Genomic DNA, 20,152 nt, shown 5'->3' with positions numbered 1-20,152 from the left:
TTTAAATGGAGTCGGGGGCTTTTCAAAAACTGGTGTTACAATTTGTCTGAAATAATCTGTAGGCAATGGGCATAACTATTTTCTATTTGAAATGACAGAATTGAAATGAGCGAGCATTTGTTTTTTTACAGATATCAAGTAGATATGAAGGTTGAGAACAAATGAGACATTACAGAGAGGGAGCAGTAATATGTTTTCTTTTCCTGCAAAAGTAAGAGCTTAATTTGTTACAACATCCAAAAATGATCAACTGTTGTGTAGTGTTTTTTTTTATCAGCATAAAAATGAGAGTGTTTCTTGTATTTTTTTTTTTCAATTTCCAACTGTCAGGTGGCTGCATCTTTTAAACTTTATTCTGTTTTTCAGACAGCCCCTGTTTTGTTAAATGTTGAGATCAGAAAGAGTCTCATGTTGACTTCTCTTTATTATATTTCTTGGTGATCAGACACAGTGATTTTGTCCCAAGTTTGCAGGGAATAAAAAGATTTGGTGTAAGTAACTGCTGCCATCTACTGACTATAGAAACACTAGATTTATTTTCCTTCATCCATCTTCTTTGTAAATATGTTTTTGTGCTGGCCAGGAAGAAAGAAGGAAAAAAGAAATAGCTTTTACTAAGTAAAGATATTACCGTAGCTCTTTCCTTCAGTTTGAATGTCATATGTATAATAGCATTGTCATTCATTTTGTACAATTTTGCGTGCCAGTTTGGCCTCACTGTGTGACAATCTTGTATTTTAGATGATAGGTATCAAATGGTGCTGTAGAACTTTAGCCTAGGTTGATTTGTACCTTGAAATAACAAGCTCTGGGACATAGGCTGATATTGTTATCGAAAACAAAATTGCCACGAATTAAGGCAACACGCCTGCTGTAGCTTTTCAACCTGAACATTTCAAGATAAAAAGTTTCTTCCCACCTCCCACATCATTTATTGCATATTTGTAATCATAATCTTTGCTGTTCTTTGTTCCAAAGGAAATGATGTGTTGAAGGCAAGACTGCCCTGAACTTCCTGTCACTCAGAAAGAAGAAGCAAGGCAAAGAAAACTTGCTTTATTAGCTCTCTCCCCACTACAGTTTTTGGAGAACTTTGACCTATTTTTAAATTTGTAAATCTTTTAAAATGGTCATAACAATAATTTCATCGAACTATACCTCAGAATGGGCAGCTGGCAACAACCCTCCCCCAGATGTTCTTTGAAATTCCCTCTTAGTTCTTTGCCAAAAACTGAGAAGTGAAATTGAAAGTGTTTTTCTCTTGTTGCTCATTTGCTGAGCAAAGAAGAAAGTGACAAGTTGCAAAGGGTCTTGTGCTTGTGCTCCTCCAAGTTTCCTGGAGCTGCCCCCACTTCCAAGTTGCGTATCTTGCCTAGTGTGTAACAATGGGCCTTTTGAGCGCTTGCCAACTGATCTCAGAAAGGGGACTGCAATGACGGATTATTAAGTGATTTTAATGAGGTTAGTTAGTGCTCTGTGTTTTATCAGAATTCCTGTTGAGGTTTCTGAAGGGAGGAGTTGCCTGTATCTAGATAAAAAGTTGTGCATCAACTGGTTTCCTGCATTTAATAGACATTGACAATCTGCTTTATTTTTCTTTTAGTGCTGAGAAAAATTACAGTTTTTTCTCGTCAGTACAATCCTCAGTAATTCGGGCTATTTTTTCCAATGTATGAGAGATCATTTTTTCCAATACACGAGAACGTGAAAGCAATGAAGAACTCTTGAAAAACTCAATTAGTTGTATGGACAGATAAACCTACTATCGGAAATAAATGCAAGGCACCGCTTCAAGTAAGTAAAAGAAGACTACATTTCAGAATATATCCTTTCAAACATTAATGTACATTTCATATTATTCCCTTTATTCTTTATGTTATTGCATTATTATGTTGTTATTATTCCATTTTTCTTACTTTATGTTAAAGATAACGTTAAAGCTAGCTGCTGTGTCTTAGCTATTTCCAAGACTAATTGAAAGAGACAAAAATGTGATATGGGTGTTTAAGAATTTTCTTTTTAAACAGAAGTTCTTCAGATATTAAAATAACTAAAAGTAGATCTTATATGTAGATATCAAAAAATGGTTTTAAGCAACCTGTTTCTCATATTATGAAAAATTTAAGACACAAATGCATACTGATTTTATTCAAACTTGTGTTTCATTTCCCACTTTGATTTTTACAGCTGTTAGATGGGACTAATATCTTAGAAGCATGCTGCTTAAGTAAATGGGTTTTGTCCAGAGGTTCTATTTTGCCCTCTTTGCAATCTGTGCCATAACCTACCTATGCTTGTAAACCCAGATGTGTTATATTTTTTTCACATAAAGGACATACTTCAGCTTTGAACAGATTGGGATAAAAATTAAATCTGTTTCATTTAATTCATATTTAAATGCAATTAATTGTTATTAATAGCAGAGCTGTATAATCTGAAGCCTGGAACTACAAAAAGTATGGATATGGCTTATATAGCAGAGGGTCACAAATGGAAGCCAGCCATTTCTTTTCTCAGATCTTTAACCTACCATGCTTTCTACCCTAGTTCCAGAGTGTAACCATTCCCCAATATAAAATAATTCTTATGGGTATCCCTTCTTAAAATTTTATGATTTCTCTTTCCCAGAATAAAGCATTTAAATAAATAACTCCCATTTCCCCTAATCATAGAATTAAAAACAACTCTTGAGTAACAAGGACTAAAGAATTCGAATAAATACAAGAAAGTGAATACTTACAGAGTAAAATAGCTGTAGAAACTAGGATGGTGTAGTGGCTAAGACAATAGGCTAGAAACTGGGAGCCTGTGAATTCTAATCCCATCTGAGATACAAAGCCAGCTGGTTACATGGGCCAGTCACTTTCTCTCAACCCTAGAAGCAGGCAATAGCAAACTTACTTCTCAAAAAAAACTTGCAGGGACCAATCCAGGCACTCACCAGGAGTCAAAACTGAATTAAAGGCGTGCATGTATGTGTTCATGCACACACACTGCTGAATTATGTTAAAGAAAGCCTACATCTTATAGCATGCTTATTAATAGAGGTACATCAAAGTTCTATTTCGGACCAGTGCTCTTCAACATCCTCCTAAATGATCTAGATGAAAGAATAGAAAAAGTCTTCATCAAGTTTACATCAAGTTGGAAGGAGTTGATAACACTTTGGAGGCTAGACTCAAGATTCAGAAGGATTTTGACAGATTTGAGCATTGGGCCCTAGCTAACAAGAAGCAGTTCAGTGGTGAGAAAATTAAGGTCCTGCACCTACGCAGGGAAAAAAAATCAAATGCATAAGTATAGAATAGGCAGTATATGGCTCAACAGTAGTAACTGTGAGTGAGATCTAGATATCCTAGTAGACCACCACTTTAGTATTAGCCAGCAGTGTGCTGCAGCTGCCAAAAAAGCCAACACAGTCCTGGGCTGCATCAGCTGAGGGATAGCATCAAGACCATGAAAAGTGATAGTGCCAATTTATGCTGCACTAGTGAAGCCACAGTTGGAATACTGCACCCAGTTCTGTTCACCATGATGCAAAAAGAAAAATGCTATGACTCTATAAAGAGTGCAGAGAAAAGGTGATAAAGGATCTGTAGGATAAATCATATGAAGAACGGTTAAAGGAACAAGGTATTCTGGTCTAAAGAGAAGACATCATAGCTATGTTCGGGGACATGAGGGGTTGCCACAGAGAGGTGGGATTGAATTTATTTTCCAAAGCTCCTGAGGATAGAACAAGAAACAATGATTGGAAGCTCATTAAAGAGAAACCTGAAACTAAGGAGAAACCTTTTGACTGTGAGAACGATTAACTAAGCTTGCCCCCCCAGATTTGTGGGTACATCATCACTGGAAATTTTCAAGAAAGGATTGGACACCCATTTGTCCGAGATGGGATAAGGTCTCCTGCCATAGGCAGGAAGTTGAACAAGAAGGCCTCCAATGTCCCTTCCAGCCCTATGACTCTATGATTCTATAATCATTAATCATTAAATTAAGGAATAGAAGCAGAAAACATGAACAAAAGTTTAACCACTGAACAAAAGCAATATTTTCCTATGCTTCTCCCTATATTTTTCCTGCCAACTTTATTCTCCTGAGTTGCAGTCTGGGCAAGAAATCTGATTTGCGTTCATGCCAGTCTCAGACCTGACTAGGAAGGAAGAAACTTCCAGCTGCACCTTAGAATAGAATAGAATAACAGAGTTTGAAGGGACCTTGGAGGTCTTCTAGTCCAACTCCCTACTTAGGCAGGAAACCCTATAGTACTTCAGACAAACCCACACAGAGATGTACTGTAAATAGAGCTCAAGGCAAACATTTAAGATGCTTTTTTCCTGTGGTAAGAAAGACCACTTCACTTCCATTGCTCAAAGTTGCTTAACTGTTTCATTTTTTTCCCTGAGATCTTGTTTCATTGCCCAAATACAGGCTGCCTTATTCCAGTTTAGGATTGCCAACTCTTGTTACAAGACTTCTCTTTACACACTTTCTCCAGTTCTCCGAATGCTAAGTACAAACTTCACCTTGGTATTTAGAACAATACTGGGATTTATGCTCTGAGTGAAGAAACGTTCAGGTTCAACCTCTGACAGCTCCAGGTAGGAATGGAAAAAATTCTGCCTGAAGAGACTTCGTTGGTGGGATGGTTTCAACATGAGATAAATTTTACGTTTCATCAAGTAGCATTGCAGCTACAAAGAAAATAGTACCACAGCACTCTGGGTAAATGTAAATAGAGCAAAGAACATAATGCTAGTAATTAGGAACAATTTAACATCATGGAACATAATGCTCCTGAGTCTCCACTTCTGTCAAAATGGCCCATGAATAGCTCTTGGTGTTTACTGTCTTTTAGGGCAGTGTTCCCCAACCTTTCCAGCTTGGCAGCCTGGCCCTGGGTGGTGTGTTCATGTGTGAGTGGCAAGTGCACATGCACATCTCCATTTGTATGAGGGATGGGCACGTGAGTCCTCCCCATGCATACATTTACCTTTGCGCATGAGCAGAGGTGCTCGTGTCTGAAGCTCCACTTGCGTGAGTGGAGGGCTTTTGAGTGGAGGGTGTTTGTGAATGGAGCTTTGCACATGAGCACAAGCGCCCTCTGCTTGTAGCCTGGTTTCAAACAGGTCATGGCCCATTAGTGGACCAAGGCCCGTGGACTGGGGGAACCCATTTTAGAAATTCACTTGTTACAGAGGGGATCTTAGGAAGTGGCATACAGACTTCTGGTTTGCAAGGCTTCGGCGGCAGCAGGAATCCGCGATCATGCGCGGTTTCTGCTGCGCTTGCCACTGGAGTGCCCCCGATCCAGCTGGATTTGGGGGCTATAGTTACCCCGTAGAGGTAACTGAAGACAGGGGAGATCCGGCAGGGGTCCAGAGGAATTGCAACCCCCCTCCTCAGCTGGCTTAACTCCCTTTTCCAAAAGCGGTGGAGCGGCGGTCAGCAATGGTCGCCACAAAGAAGCTTTCATCCGGACAAGAATGCCCAGGAGGAAGCTAAGAAGTGAAAGGTTTTGGCTGACCGGGACAACAGGAAGTGACATACAGTCTCCCAAAGACTTCCACCAATTACCTGAGGCTTCCAGTCTCCCTGGCATAGTCATCTGGATTACAGTCAAGTCTGTAATCTTAAGAAAGGCCTGTAACATCCTGCTATGCAGATTGATGCTTCAACTCTACCTGCATCCAATGACCATTGATTATCCTGCATTATTCATGGACTTCAAGATACAGTACTTAGCACAACTGAAGATGCAAGATAGCAGATATTTCTAGCAAGGCTTAAGAGCAAAACAAAATAGCCCAAGAGTGAAAATAGCAACTACAAGGTGAAGAGCAAATGAAGGTGAATCCAACTGACCACCACTTGATAGATGCCATGTGAGCAATGAGAAAGCAACCTGCCAGAAGCAGTTCCCTGTCTTCCAGATGCCTTTTCCTTTAGAGAGCTAGAAGGAGGATTCTAATCTGGAGAAATACCATATTGACCTATTGTGCCATCTATGGAATGAAGACCAGACTGGAGAAACTAGCACTGAAAGAACTGGAATCCATCCCATTGCCAGAAGGAAGGGAACAGGCATCGAGGCTCTATGGGATACTATTCCCTTTGTGCTTCTGGGCTCCTATCCTTTAAGGAAAAAGTGCAACTTTTGGCCAATGTTTTTGGGTTTCCAATGAAAACAGACCTGCAACATTGGAGCTACCGGTTCCGTAGTTGAATTCTGAGAATAAGAATCTGACATGCAGAAGCATGACCACATCTGCATGGTGATAATGAGTGGTATCTAGACAAGATTCTGTTTTGAAAGTGAATATGCTGAAACCAGAGGAAAATATAATTTTTTAGCCTCTTCTGGAAAATTAAACTAAAACCAGACCGCCATTTCACATTTCAGGGAGAAATCAGGAAAATTCAAGGTAAGATTCCTAAACATTTTGAAAGCAGGTGCTATGATTATTTTGATATCCTGCCACACAATAAGAGAAATAAGAATGAATAAAGTGGGGTCGGTGCACGTATAGAAAAAGTGGTGAGTTTTTCTTCTAAAGCTTTGTTCACTCAGGTGAAGAGAAAACAAAATGAGAAAATTTTGGGGAATCACTGGGTTACTGAAGCTTCCCTCTCTGCATTTGATAACAAAGTCTCCTAATTCATAGAGCTAAATGGTATATCTCATGTCTTTTTATCTTGCAATATCTCAGTACATCACAGGGCTTTTGCCTTGTGTGACTTTGAGTTACAATGTCTATGCTTTAGGAATCTCTCTGTGAATATATGCGTGTGTGCATGATGCTATTAATGTTACTTTAAGGATGAGTGCATGGTTTCATTTCATTGCAACTGGTTATTTTTAAGCAAACTTTTTTTTCCAAGTCAAACTCAATTCTTGGTAACCTATATGCAGGGGTGGGATGCTGCCGGTATAACAACTGGTTTGGCGATTGCGTGCTTCGCCTTCAACATCGTAATATTCCATGGGATATGGCAGGGCAATTTGAAAAGATAAGCTTTTCTTGGAAGCATTCTGCCCCCTTAATAGAGAAGGACCAGCAGTAATTCTGTTGATTCTATCATGAGCTGAAGGATCCTGGGTAAAAGGTCCTTCAAAGAGTTAAAGTGGCCCTTCCTAATGCTCCTCCTACTCTTTATTTCTCTGCCTCTTATTAATTTCTCTCTCTGCCAACACACTTTCTCTCTGCTGACCCTCACCCATTCTCTGGCAGAATCATGACCAGCTTTCTCTCTTTCTCTCTCTCTCTTTCCTTTATATCTCTAATGAGTCTTTGGAGAAAAAAGGGAGAATAGTAGAGGCAGAAAAATTGCTTGCTTATGCAGGATTGTATTTACAGGCCCTTCAGTGAAGCACCAGTAGGCTAATCTTTGCAGTGCCTCTTTTACTCTGTTTCCCCAGGAGGTTTAAGCTTGCAGGTCTATGTTTTTATATAATTTTATTTAAAGATTCAAAAGGAAAACAGCAGAATCAATCCTACTCTTAAGGACAAATTGAAAAGAAGAGGGCGGCAAATTTAATTTTGTATGCATGCTCCTGCAAGAAATGATAGGATTATGTGTGTGCTTGCATTTAACAGTAGCCTTGCAAGCAAACATAATTCTGTACATACACACACACACACCACACACACCCCAGTAGTGTGATAGTCAATGAAGCAAACAGTGCGCACTTCAAACAAGTCGGGATATGGATTCCCACAACGTGTTAAGCCTGTAAACTATCCCAGCAATCTTTATCCAGTTCAGCAAGATGCCTTCTCCTCAAAAACACCACATTTTCTTGTGTCCTGGCTTCCTAAGGAAATCCCTTTCCCCTTTAAACAATCAAGGAATTATTGTCCTATTTCCTCTCCCTCCCCTGTTCACTTTTCTGAGCAGCCAAAATACCAACTTACTGACAGTTACAGGACAGGCGTGCAATGCCTTTGCAGCTGCATTCTTTGCATTCCTCTTGTAAGTATTATCTGCCAAAGGTCAAAATGGTAGGTGAGCCATAGACAAACACCTAGGCTTGCCACAGTTCTACTGCTATTATATTATTGCACCCTCTCTGGAAAGCAGAAAATGCTCTGGGTTGCCTATATTGCTTAGCACCTGAAGATTTCTTATGGTGGGACTATTCCGCTTATAAAGTAAGTATTGCTTGCAACTTGTACATATCGGAAGGGCATTTGGCTGCTTTGTAATTATAATGATTAGATTCACAGCACTGATAAAACAGATTTTAGAGTAAAAGAAAAGGGGATCAAAGTCAGGGAGAATCATATTGTTTGGGATGGTTTTGTCTGATCCCAGAATGATAAGCTGGGTCAAATCTATTTAACCCTTGGGCTGGAGATCTCCAGGAAATTCCATACCTGGAAAGCTGGGGGGGAGGTAGGCTTTGTTATTTTTAATCCTGCCTTTATCATTTTGGTAAATTGGTCAAGGACACACCTAATACACCTTCCTATTTTTTCTACTGAAAAAAGCCCAAAGTCACCCAGATGGCTTTTAGGCCTAAGGCAGGAGTAGAGATTTTTAGTCGGGTGCTTTAACCATTAGACCAAAGCGGCTGAAAAATAAATATCCCCAAAGAAAGAGTGTACCAGGAACTATTTGAGCTTATTCTGCCTTGCAAGGGTATTGTGAGGGCCAAAACACAAGACAGCAGAAAGCAATAGTGGTAATTTACAGTGATTCCATCAGGTTTTGTAAAGCAGGAAATATTATTTCAAAATGCCTAATATACGTTTCTTTGACTAAGTGTACCTTGTAGCATCGATGTTACCACAATAGCAAGTGAGGAGGCATAATATTTCAAATATGCCTGTGTATGCAAAGGCCTATTCTTTTAGCTGCAAGGCTCCCTTGAGTTCTCTGTGTCTGTCTGTCTGTCTGTCTGTCTCTCTCTCTCTCTCTCTCTCTCTCTCTCACACACACACACACACACACCAAAACCAAAAACAGGTACAAACACCCCCGTCCCCCTGTACTTTCTTCTTAACTCTGCCATTTCGGTTGATGTTTAACTAGCGGCGAAACTTCTCGCGTTCATTTCAAGGGCAGAGAGGGACACTGGAAAGGGTTGGCTTGCGCAGGTGGCCAGACCAGAAGAGCTAGTTTTAGCAAAAAAACCCAGGCGGGCCCTTCTTCTCTCGATCCAAGCCGCTGGGAATCCGACGGTAAACAAATCGATGGCCCGTTTCTCCAGCGGCCTTTGCCAAGCTTCCCCTCGCATCTCACCGTTAAGGGAGCGGGACGCGCCGCAGGAAGGGCGCAAGCCGCGCCGGCTACACAAGCTTCGCCACGGGAGCTGTTTAAGGGTTTGGCTCCCGGGGAAACTCTGACCTCACCGCGCAAAGGTGCTGCTGGGAAACGGAGCTCCCTTGACAGATAAGCCTCGGAGAGGACATTCCTTTTGCTTTTGCGGGCGAGCCAGCGAGGTTGGCAGGCAGGGTAGGAGGAGCGGAGAAGGGGCGCCCGCCTCCTTTTTTGCGCGGGGAAGCTTGTCCGGATCTCTGAAAGTTTTGGAGTTCCTTCCTCTCGGGAGTCCCTTTGAACCTCGCGACCATCGGGTGGAAGAGGGAAAAGGACACCAGAGGGTCGGAGCCCGAAGTGAATGTCTCCAGATGAAAGGCCAGGTCAGTGAAGTTGGTTCTCCCGGCTGTTTCTCGAAAAGAATGGGTCCCTTCCTGATCGTGGGGTTGTTGGTCCAGGTCCGCCTTCTGGGACAGCCTTATCTGTTACCGCAGCGGCGGCAGCAAAGCCAAAGCATTCCTGGCTCAGTCCTTCTTACGTGCTGGCCTCAGCCAACCCTTGTAAGGTTAAGGATTAGAGCTCCCAACCTGGTCATGGGCACCAAACCTCCACTGTAAATACCCGGATTTTGGCAGCCCATTTTGTTGCAAAGGCCCCGTAATTGGGCTGGGCTGGCAGAAGTTGGGATGGAAGTCCACAAGGGGAGGGATCTCAGGTTCAGGAGGTCTGCTGAGAGCACCCAATGCTATTTCCACTGAATCCCAGGACTTGAGAAATAAAGAGAAAATTATGAATGACTTCTCATTTGAAAGTTTTCATAAGATGACTACAACGCTGTAAAATAACGCCTTTGGGTAGATAATCTCCACCCAACCATGTGATTTTATAGCTTTGTAGTCATTTTATGTTCTTATCTGAAATGATGGAAGAAGCAGTGAAAAGAGATGTTGGGAGGCAGCATCTGGATACTTGCTAGAATTCTGTAAACGAAGCAGGACATTTGTACAATTAAAAAAAGACTTATCTGGAAGAACTTCTGTTAGTGGCACAGGCTGGTGGAATGTTGCATTTTTTTTAAAAGGTTGCAATGTGCTAGCTACTTCCAAGATCCACAGATCTTCCTTGGCAAATGCTCCCCTCAACCTGTACAAATCCTCATAAAATGCTACTTCTTTTTGCCTGAACTCATTGCATAACAAATTATTAACAACAAAGACCCAGCTTCTTTAAATAGCCTCCTTACAACTGAATCCTACCTCTTCCTCCAAAAAATAAAGTGTGCCTTTTTTTTCAAACAACCATCTGAAGGAGGCAGGTGAGACCAGAGGGATTATTAAATTATCTTTAAGGCCACCCACCCTGAGTTTTGAAGTTAGTCAGTCTCTCCAATCCTTGCCTAGCACTTCAGATTATTCAACACATTGGCCTCAGTAGCTAAACAGAGAAATCAAAACCAGCCTGCAGCTATTAATTACCAACAGGCATATCAATCACTTCTTTTCAAAGAAGTGTTGAAGAGCTTCGGTGGCGCAATGGTTAGAATGCAGTACTACAGGCTACTTCTGCTGATTGCCGGCTGTCTGCAATTTGGCAGATCGAATCTCACCAGCTCAAGGTTGACTCAGCCTTCCATCCTTCCGAGGTGGGTAAAATGAGGACCCAAATTGTTGGGGGCAATAGGCTGACTCTGTAAACCACCTAGAAAGGACTGTAAAGAACTGTAAAGTGGCTTGTAAGTCTAAGTGTTATTACTATTGCTAAGAGACATCTCAGTAAAACCTGTATGGTCCAATTCTGCATGTCTGTTCAGAAGTTACTTCCAGGTAAATTCATTGCAGCAACTTTATTATTCCGGGATGCTTTCATTACTTTAGCCCTTTCTTTACATCATTGGTGGAATTAAGATAAGTTTACTTAGGTATAATCTATGATATGCTGGACAAGCAGCATGATTCATGGGAGATGGAGGGTAAATGAGATCAGACTAACAAAAACAGAATCACAGTGTTGTGCACCCTGTTTCTACATCCATTGTAGTGTTGTGTGTGGTCCCATTCTAAGGTGTTCTCACAGATTCCGTTCTCTGCAGCTCTTCTAAAGACTGTTTAGAAGTCTCTGTTCTCTTTGATCCCATCCATTACCTTTTAAAAATTTTCCTCCATCAACCTACAGCTTTGGATAAATTAGCTATGGTTAGTGCCAGACTTGACTTAATGTCTACAGCAAATACATTTAGAATGAAGATCTCTTACTAGTGTGGTTATTTTTCATTCCCCTTTATCAAATAGCTTAGTTGCGGTTTTCCCAGTCTTGAGCAGGGAAACAAACAGGCAAATATTTTTATTTCAACTTTTGATAAAGAATGGGTTCTCAATTCATTGTCCCAGTTATGAGGGTCTCCTTCCCTCCCTCCCTCTCTCTATCTCTCTATCTCCCTCTCCCTCTCTCCCCTTTTTTTGGAACAAGGCTATATTCCCCCTCTGCCCCATGACTAAGATCCTCAGCTCATATTTCCAATGATGATCAGAATCATATTTCTGATGGTTAGCGAAGAGCAATAGGTTACATTCTATAAACTCTCATTAATAAATATGAACGTACGTTGCCCAATTTCAGACATATGCAAAGTACCTAAAATAAACCTTATATAAACATTGCTGACCTTTGGAAGTATAAGATTATTATTCTAGCTAGCCGTGTGCGGGATGGTGGCTTACATTAAGTTGCTCTGTTTTTAGAAAACAGAATATTAAAAAGATTTCCTGGTACAGAATAACAGAGAGGAATATCTCTTTAATTATGAAAAAGCTAGATATGGCGCTGTATCTTTTCATTGTTTCCAATTAAATTGCCAGAAGTCATCAGCTTATCATGAGTGAGAGTGGCGATGGACATGATTTACACAAACAGCGGTTCCCGTATGCCTGATTTGCAACGTGTGCCAACTCAAAAGTTATGAGGTTTCCAAAGGGGCATCCAAATCAACTGTATAAAAAGCTTTTGAGTTTCCCATTACCACCCACCAAAAAGCTCAGAATGCTGAGAATGTGTTGCCTGGCATTTGAAACACAATCCGAAAAGATGTGCATGTGTGTGTGTTTGTGGTGCTGGGAGGAGCAGACCACTGAAATGGGTGAGTTATTCTGAGCATTCCCTGCCTGTTGGGCGACTGGCCCAGCTATACCTCCCACCTCACAAGGCCCATCAACAGATGCATTGTGTTCTGAGAGGCTGGCTTTGCCATAACTAATGGAACGCTTTGAAAGACCTGACGCAGAGATCTGCTTTAGTCTTGTCCTGGGTCTGCTAGAGGGAGGACTTGTGAGGGGGGATCAGTTGGGCTGGTGGACACATGGGCTGCTGCTTTGGTTTCCCTTTACAGAGGAAAGGTTCCATGTGGTCAACAGGTGAGCTGCCTCCAACCCCACCCTTAGCAAAGCGTTAGGACTTTCTGCCTCTTCTTGTTTGCCTTTAAGCCTTTTTGTGACAGCTCTTCATGAATAGCTGGCAATGCTGCAGGAAAAAATAAATAAATCTAACCTGCTTCTCTGTTCTCCATTGTTTCCTGCCTCTCTATCAGCAATTAATGGTTGAGGGGCCTGGAAACACGCCATAAACAGGAAATCTATTGTAATTCAGGGCTGTGAAGCCAGGGGCTTATGGCTTCCCTCATGGAAAATATGTAGCATTTCTCACTTCTAGCTTTCCTGCTCATATGCTTCAAAGGGAGTACTTGATAGTTTTACACTATGTATATTTAATACCTATGTGACTAAGGATGGACGGGTGGAGGAACTTGGATTTGTTGCCTTGTATCAACCATATGCAATTGCTTTTCTGTCTTTTGGGGCAATCTCTTACTATTTCTTCCCTTTTCATTCATGCTTAATATGCTTTTCTCTTGGTTTTCTACATCTTCTCCCCTAGTTTTATAATAATATTCCTTTCAAAATGAGACATTCCAGCTTCACACAGAATGTATGCTGGGACTTATGGATTTATAAAAGAGCAGCTGATTTTTCTATCTTTATAGCTGCAGCACAATAATGATGCTGCTGTTTTTCTGCTGACAGAGGAAACCCCAAATCCCTTTACATCATTTCTTTTCAACTTTCTGCAGGACTAGCTAGAGTAAAATGTTAACAGCAATAGGGATGTACTGGACTTTCTCTATCACCAGAGTAATTTTTCAAAATCAGAACAAAATAGGACCAAATTTGATGTGGGGGAGAGAGGGAGGGAGGGAAGGAAGGAAGGAAGATCATTAGGGCTGCAGAGAAGAGCATATCCCTAATGCATACCAATAGAAAAAGCAATTGAGTATTGGGCCTGAACGTTAGTGATTTGTCAATGCGAAGCTTCTTCTCTTCTTACTCCCAGTCATGTTATCCAGAGTGAAGCTATTACAAGGGATTGGAAAGAATTCCAGAAGCCTTATTCTGCAAGTTCCTCTTCCTTGTTTCCCCCACTAAAGCTGGTCTCGTTAGCCTGAGAAAATCCTGAGCGGTGATTTTTACTCTAGCTTTAATAGTAGCTGTTACTATGAATAATTCATTAACAATTCATACGAAATTATAATAAAACATTTGGCTTTGGTAAGCTTATCTAATAGCTTCAGTGTTGGGAAGAACATGAAACATGAAATAAGAGATATTAATCTTAATGAGTACAATTATGTGACTTCTTTCTTCATTTCACTTAAAGCAATGAGAATGGATTGGATGACGTAAATATGACAAGTTCACAAATGCGTGGTCATCATTAATTATACTGGCTTTTCATTGTGTGGTCTAGTTTGCAGCAGTTTGATTGCAACATCTGAATTTCTGAGAAATGTAGCTGAATACTCTTGATAGTGTTCCTTCCCATGCTTGCAGTGCTGTAGTTTTCAGCAGTGGATTGAAATTAAGCTACTATCTGAGCAATGCAGCCAGGAGCCACAACACTGTAGCTCCTGAACTTAAAAGGATGTTTTGTCAGGCATACAGAGCAGTGGTGGGATTTAAATATTTTTACTACTGGTTCTGTGGGTGTGGCTTGGTGGGCATGGCAGGGGAAAGATACTGTAAAATCTCCAGTCAGAGGTGACCAGAACTGATCAGAACCTGCTGAATATCATCTTTGTACCTAACAGTACCTAACCCATTTCTTCAAACATTAAATGCAGAAATTCTGTATTTTTTTGAATGCTACTCCCCCCACCCCATCATGCATTAGATCATGGATAGTCCATTCTGTTATTTTCCAGAACTTTGGGGCTGCAGTTTTTATAAACTACAGTCAGTATGACCAGAGATGAAGGATTAAGGGAATGCAACTGGCAGCACCTAACTGACTTTCACAATCTCATAAATTAAGCAAAGTTAGCCCTTATATTGGAGAATTACCTGGCTAGTCCAGAGATATTGACTGGCTCGAGAAGTTTAAAAAATAGCTGGAAGAAGGCAGTAGGAAATTAGTTCTATAATGCTAGGGAAAAACTGCTTAGGTACAGTTATATGGAATCAAGCTTAATACAAGGACATCTGACAATGGAAATAATCCAGAGGGTCAGATTGCCCACTCACACCTAGTTCTGCTTATTCCAGATGAAGTGTAAAGTAACCCAGGGTGTGAGAAATCAGAATCATCCATTAGGCTGATATCAGTGCAAAAATGTATCATTGCCCTGTTTCTGTCACTGTATTGATGCTCAAAGAGTAAATTGATACTCAGGGCACTCCACAATCCTGTTCTTATGGAAATGTTGTTATTTAAAAATAAGATTCTGAACATTAGCATAATTTGTGCAAACAGTGGAATTAGTTTCAGTTCACTTATTTAACCATTTAGTTCCCCATTTCTAGGCAGTTTGAACTAAAATAAATAAGTAACTATAGTTGCATTTCTGAACTTTCAGCTGACAACAATTGCAAAAGAGGCAGATCAGATCCATTGTAACAAGGACCTGATTTCTTTGTTTTCTTTCTCTCTGTTTCTGGACTAGCGAAATATACCAGTTAGCATTAACAATATTGGTTTAACTTGTATCTCATTTGCTCCATGCATTTTCCAGGTGCAGAGTCAAAATCATCTTCTATCCAATCTGTACTCCTGGCTACTTGGTCAAGTCTGCAACATTGTCAAGCTGAAACCCCAGAAAAATGCTTCCCAGAGAAGAAGATGGCATCAGGTGCATTTTTTTAAAAAAACCAACCCACAATCTTGTTTTCAGCTTTGAAACTGTGGGTATGGTTGTGTGGGTGACTACAATAGATCATCAAGTGTGGCTTGGCCTGTAGGGTAAAGCTGAGCCCGTAGGTACAGTTTGCACTGTAAAATGAACTTCAGAATTTATTTCAAAGATAATTGAGTATTGAAAGAAAAGGCAACCTTTAGAAAAGATCAAAGCATTTATTGGCATACTGGTAGTCCTCAATTTACAACCATAACTGATCTTGAAATTATAGTTGTAAGTTGTGTTGCTTGTTAAGTGGGCTATTACAACCCCAACCCAAGTTTACAACATTCTATGTGGCAATTGTTAATCAAACATGGAGATAGCAAAGCAAACATGGCAGTCGTTAAGCAAACACATTGTTCGCTATTGGGCAAAAACACTGTAAGTCATGGTCATGTGATCACAGGATGCTGCAAACAGCTGTAAATAAGGGCTGGTTGCTAAATCCCCAAAATGTAGTCATGTGATTGGAGGGGGTGGCGGCTGTTGGAAGTTCAAATCTGGATAAGTAACTTTTTCAGAGTTCATTGTAATTTCAAACAGTCGCTAATTGGCTGGTCATAAGTTGAGCACTACCTGTACATGTTAGCCCTGAATTTAAGTAATTTATCTGTTTTAATTATTTCTATGGAAAGGAGGCAAGAACCCCACAGGATTCTTAAATTTCTATCTCAGAGAAGAGGTAGAAGGGAGAAACAAATTGTTTCCCTCAGAAGTTTCCAGGCCTTCAATTACCCATTAGGGAAAAGGGAGAAGGATAAATGCAACTGCCTGTAAAGGTATTTGAAGTGCTTTGAAGAGATGGTTACTGAAGGAGCAGGTCCTTTTTCACTACTATAGCAAGAGTAAAGAGAGAACTGCCTGGTGGTGTATAATGTGAATGGGGGCAGGTATGTAAGTATGTAAGAGAAAAGTTTAGACCAGTAGACTTGGAATCTTGAACCAGGTCATGGTTACCATAAGCTCACAATGTACTCCTAGGGGTTTCTAGCTCAGATGGCAAAGAAAGATTCCTTATCCCTGAATTAATCAAAGTTCAATGGCAAGTTAGGGCCATTTCCTACTATGTAAAATATGTTATTGCTGTGGCTATATTGTAAATATTTATGTTCTAGGAGCCATCATTTCCCAGAGTCCTTGTTGCAGAATGACTTCAGTTAGCAAAGTGCCTGCACCCATCATAAGGATGAGATTAGTATGATAAGAGCTAGAGTTATTTAGATTTACAATAACTCTGGAAAATATGGTTACCATATAAAATCCGGCTTGTCACTTCCTCCCTTTTTGAGAAAAAAAAATCTTTTATTATAACAAATACAGTGAAGGACATGGCTATGGCGTCCCTGTTACAAGATGTGCCTTTGCGCTATTTGAATTGCTTGTTGGGGGCTTAAAATTCAACCCTACATAGAGAAACTACAAGAAAAAGCAAAACACAGTAGGAGACTTTTTTAAAAAATACAACACGATTAATAAACTTCAAAGAAACCATTATTTTTTACTTGGAACTCCATTAGAGTTTATACTTCAGCATAAATCAAATCACATTTTATGTTTATAGATGGAGCTGACAATGAAGAGGGGAAAATTTAAGTGAGCCTGCCATTGTTTACAACCCATATTCTCTATCTTGGCAGTTTTGAAGCCTTTGTCAGCTATTGATGTATTCCAGACTTTTAAACCTTATCAGACTGCTAGAACAGGTGGGAAAATGCATTGTGGTTTTTAAAAAAGGGGCCTTAGTCTTCAATAATATAATTACTGCCCAAATTTCCTCATTCTGGGAGCTTTATGGCTATGTTTGATATATGAACCTGGCTGGATTTTTCAGTTTATAGCTATTACAGGTTATCTCAGCTTCCCCAAATAAAGCATACAATTGGGTGTAAAACAGCTGCATTTCTTCCAGAACAGCAGCATCCTAGTGCTCCTTTTCTCCAAGGCAGTTTTTGCAGACTCCACTTGAGAGGCACCAGAAAGATTAATGTTACTCTAGAGCAGGGGTGTCAAACTCGTGTCATCAAGGCATCATCATGGGATGTATCATGACCTTTTTCCCCTTCATTAAACTGGGCGTGGGTGTGATGCATCCAGCCCGCAGGCCGTGAGTTTGACAGCCCTGCCGTTTTAGTGATACCAGTTATTATATAGTGAAATGATTTCAAGGATCTCTCATTCAATCAAGGCTTTATTAAAGTAACAAGTTGTGCTTTGTTTTATCAGTAACATTTTGAGTTCACCTCTAAGATTCAAGGCAGGTTAGAATAAACCATCATAAACCATCCAAATTACTTCTGGCACTTCCTATTTTTACTATAAATTTTATTACAAAGTTGATTGATACATTTATTAAGGAATGAATGTCCTAGATATATAATTTCACATGCCGTACACCATATAACTCCTTCAATTGAACTGGCAAGGGGCAAAAGATATGGATATTTAAAAGTGAACTTTCATCTGCACTAAATAATACACAAATATATAATTGTTCTCAGACTCCATATTACCAAAAGTATTTTGATTTATTTAATCTTTCAAGAGCAACATTACAATAACCAGAGAAATGGGAAACTGACATCTCAAATAAAATGAAAGCCCATCTGATGTAGTGGTGAAAGTGTTAGCTTAAAAACCAGGAGGCTGTGAATTCTAGTCCCTCCATAGGCATGAAAAACCAGCTGAGTGACTTTGGTCACCTTCTCTTTCTCAGCCCAGCTCTTTAAAGATTAACTAATTTTATTACCCATAAAATTTCATGGGTCTCATTCACTTCATGAGATAAAATACTCATGAATGAGGTATTTTTAGTTGGGAGAGAAGCAAGTGAAAAGTAATCATGAAAATAGGTAACATGGTTTTAAAGCCTTGAAGAAACAGAAACAACATTCCTTAGATCATGATAATAAATAATGTGGTGATATTACACTGCTGTTTTGTCTTTAAGTCCTTAAAACAATCCTGCCCTTTGTCACAATTCCATTCTCCCTTGCACCTCATTTTCTGTATTTATTCTACTCATCTGATAAAATGTACTTGAATGTCAGAGGATTTTCAAAATAATAAGTGTAGAAAAATGTAAAATGTGGGAATCAATGAGGAAAGTAAAGCTAAAAGTGGCCATCTGGGATGTGGGGTGAGAGTTGGAATACTCTTAGCTTCTCTACCTTGGTAAAAGTCATACCAATTCTACCCCAATACTAAAGGGTATAATAGATTTATTTGGGGAATGTAATTCCCCAAATAAATTCAGTCCCAGCTTAGATTGTAAGTCTGGAAAAGATTTCTGAGACGTCAGGGAGCTGGTGCTACTCAGTTGACATCCTTGGACTTGATTGTCCATTCATTTGTCAGTGTTTAGCAGCTCCTTTTATATTCCCATGTCCCCCTTCAATACAGCCGTACTTTACTTCCTCTAAAAAAGTTGACAGTAGTCCTTCTGCCTGCATGGTGACTTATCAGGTAACCCCAAAGAACTGGATCCAGGAAGTCATCCTGCACAGATAGGAGAGGGCACTCTGGAAACTGAGTCCGTTTCATTGGCAGTAGGGGAAGGGTTCCCAAATGGTAAGTTTTTGTCTTAATTGCTATTTTATGTTGGGAAAGAAGAAAGGAAGGAAGGAAGGAAGGAAGGAAGGAAGGAAGGAAGGAAGGAAGGAAGGAAGGAAGGAAGGAAGGAAGGAAGGAAGGAAGGAAGGGTCATTGAATTTCATTTCTTGGAAATGAGCACTAGTGTTCTTCACATCATATTGCTATTAGCAGTATCAAAGATTGAGCTATGAAAATGGAAGAAGTGAAGGAGAATAAAAATTTTGATAGCTGATCTGTAATACCTGGAAGATGTCAGGGCAAAAGGCATCAAGATTGATCAAATGATGTGCCAATTTCTTATATCAGCTGACACCTTGCCAACAGTTAAGCAGTATTCAAAGTGTTTGTGTGCAGTAGAACCTATTCAGATTTAATTTACAAGTATAGGGTTTACAACTGAAACAGAGCTCCCACTCTGAAACATTTTCAGATAACTATTGATTTCCCTGCAATAATGTATTATGAAGTCAGCCAGAGAGAAAAGGTACATGCTAAAAAAAATGTTTTATCCATGATAGAAAATTTTGGGGGAAATGAAGTGCTCTGACTTAAAACTTGAGAGTAAAATGACAATTGTAGAATTATGTTAATGCCTTTTAATGGATTGCAGTAACAATAAATGGTGAAGGAAATAAGGTCTGGATGGAAAAGGAGTTATTGAGTTCGTTTGGGCAGAGTTAGCAAAGGAGACGTCTTATATTAGGCAGAACTTGGCAAGCATCTTATTCTATAAGTTCCTCTTAGACTTGCTGGGCTGATCAACAATGCCACTTTTTGCCTGTTGAGACCTTTTATGCAATATTTTCTGTTTGTGTGTGAATCTTCTCTGAGCATGGAAGACCAACAGCAACAGAGGTAACCCATACATTCTTAGCATCCCTTCCCAGAACCATGAAGAAACCCAGTTGCTATTTCAACTACTGCACTACTAATCAGATGCTGACTGCAGATGTTTATTGCTTTCCAACTGTAATTACAGGAGTGGGATGCTACTAGTTCTGCCCGGCTCTATAGAACCGGAAGTTCTGGAGAGCAGCAGACACTGAACCAGTTCTGTGTTTGCTGCTGTTTGGCCCA

At 40.1% G+C, this 20,152-nt stretch overlaps 1 protein-coding gene across 9 annotated transcripts in view; it reads left to right on the top strand.

Moving 5' to 3' along the window:
• The first annotated feature begins 1,272 nt into the window (after window positions 1–1,272).
• SH3TC2 (SH3 domain and tetratricopeptide repeats 2) overlaps window positions 1,273–20,152 on the top strand; it is a 54,447-nt gene continuing 35,567 nt past the window's right edge. For 2 of the 9 annotated variants that reach the window (XR_015741762.1, XM_087924531.1), the window contains exons 1-3: window positions 7,912–7,977; window positions 15,320–15,436; window positions 18,947–19,051. Coding sequence is in view for 7 of the 9 variants with exons in the window: in XM_087924531.1 (XP_087780657.1) it covers window positions 7,944–7,977; window positions 15,320–15,436; window positions 18,947–19,051 (256 nt within the window). In the remaining 2 variants the exon portion in view is untranslated. Of the gene's footprint in view, window positions 1,462–1,603; window positions 1,795–7,911; window positions 7,978–8,019; window positions 8,157–9,240; window positions 9,648–15,319; window positions 15,437–17,045; window positions 17,188–18,946; window positions 19,052–20,152 lie in introns of those variants that run through there. The other 7 variants (XM_087924537.1, XM_087924532.1, XM_087924535.1 and 4 more) reach the window with 7 other exon arrangements.

Source organism: Pseudonaja textilis, chromosome 2, assembly GCF_049901715.1.
Source record: "Pseudonaja textilis isolate UNSWEBS1 chromosome 2, rPseTex1.2, whole genome shotgun sequence".
NCBI classification, from domain to species: domain Eukaryota; kingdom Metazoa; phylum Chordata; class Lepidosauria; order Squamata; family Elapidae; genus Pseudonaja; species Pseudonaja textilis.
The sequence above is the reverse complement of the archived record's forward strand: the minus strand, read 5'-3'. Positions and strand labels throughout refer to the sequence as shown.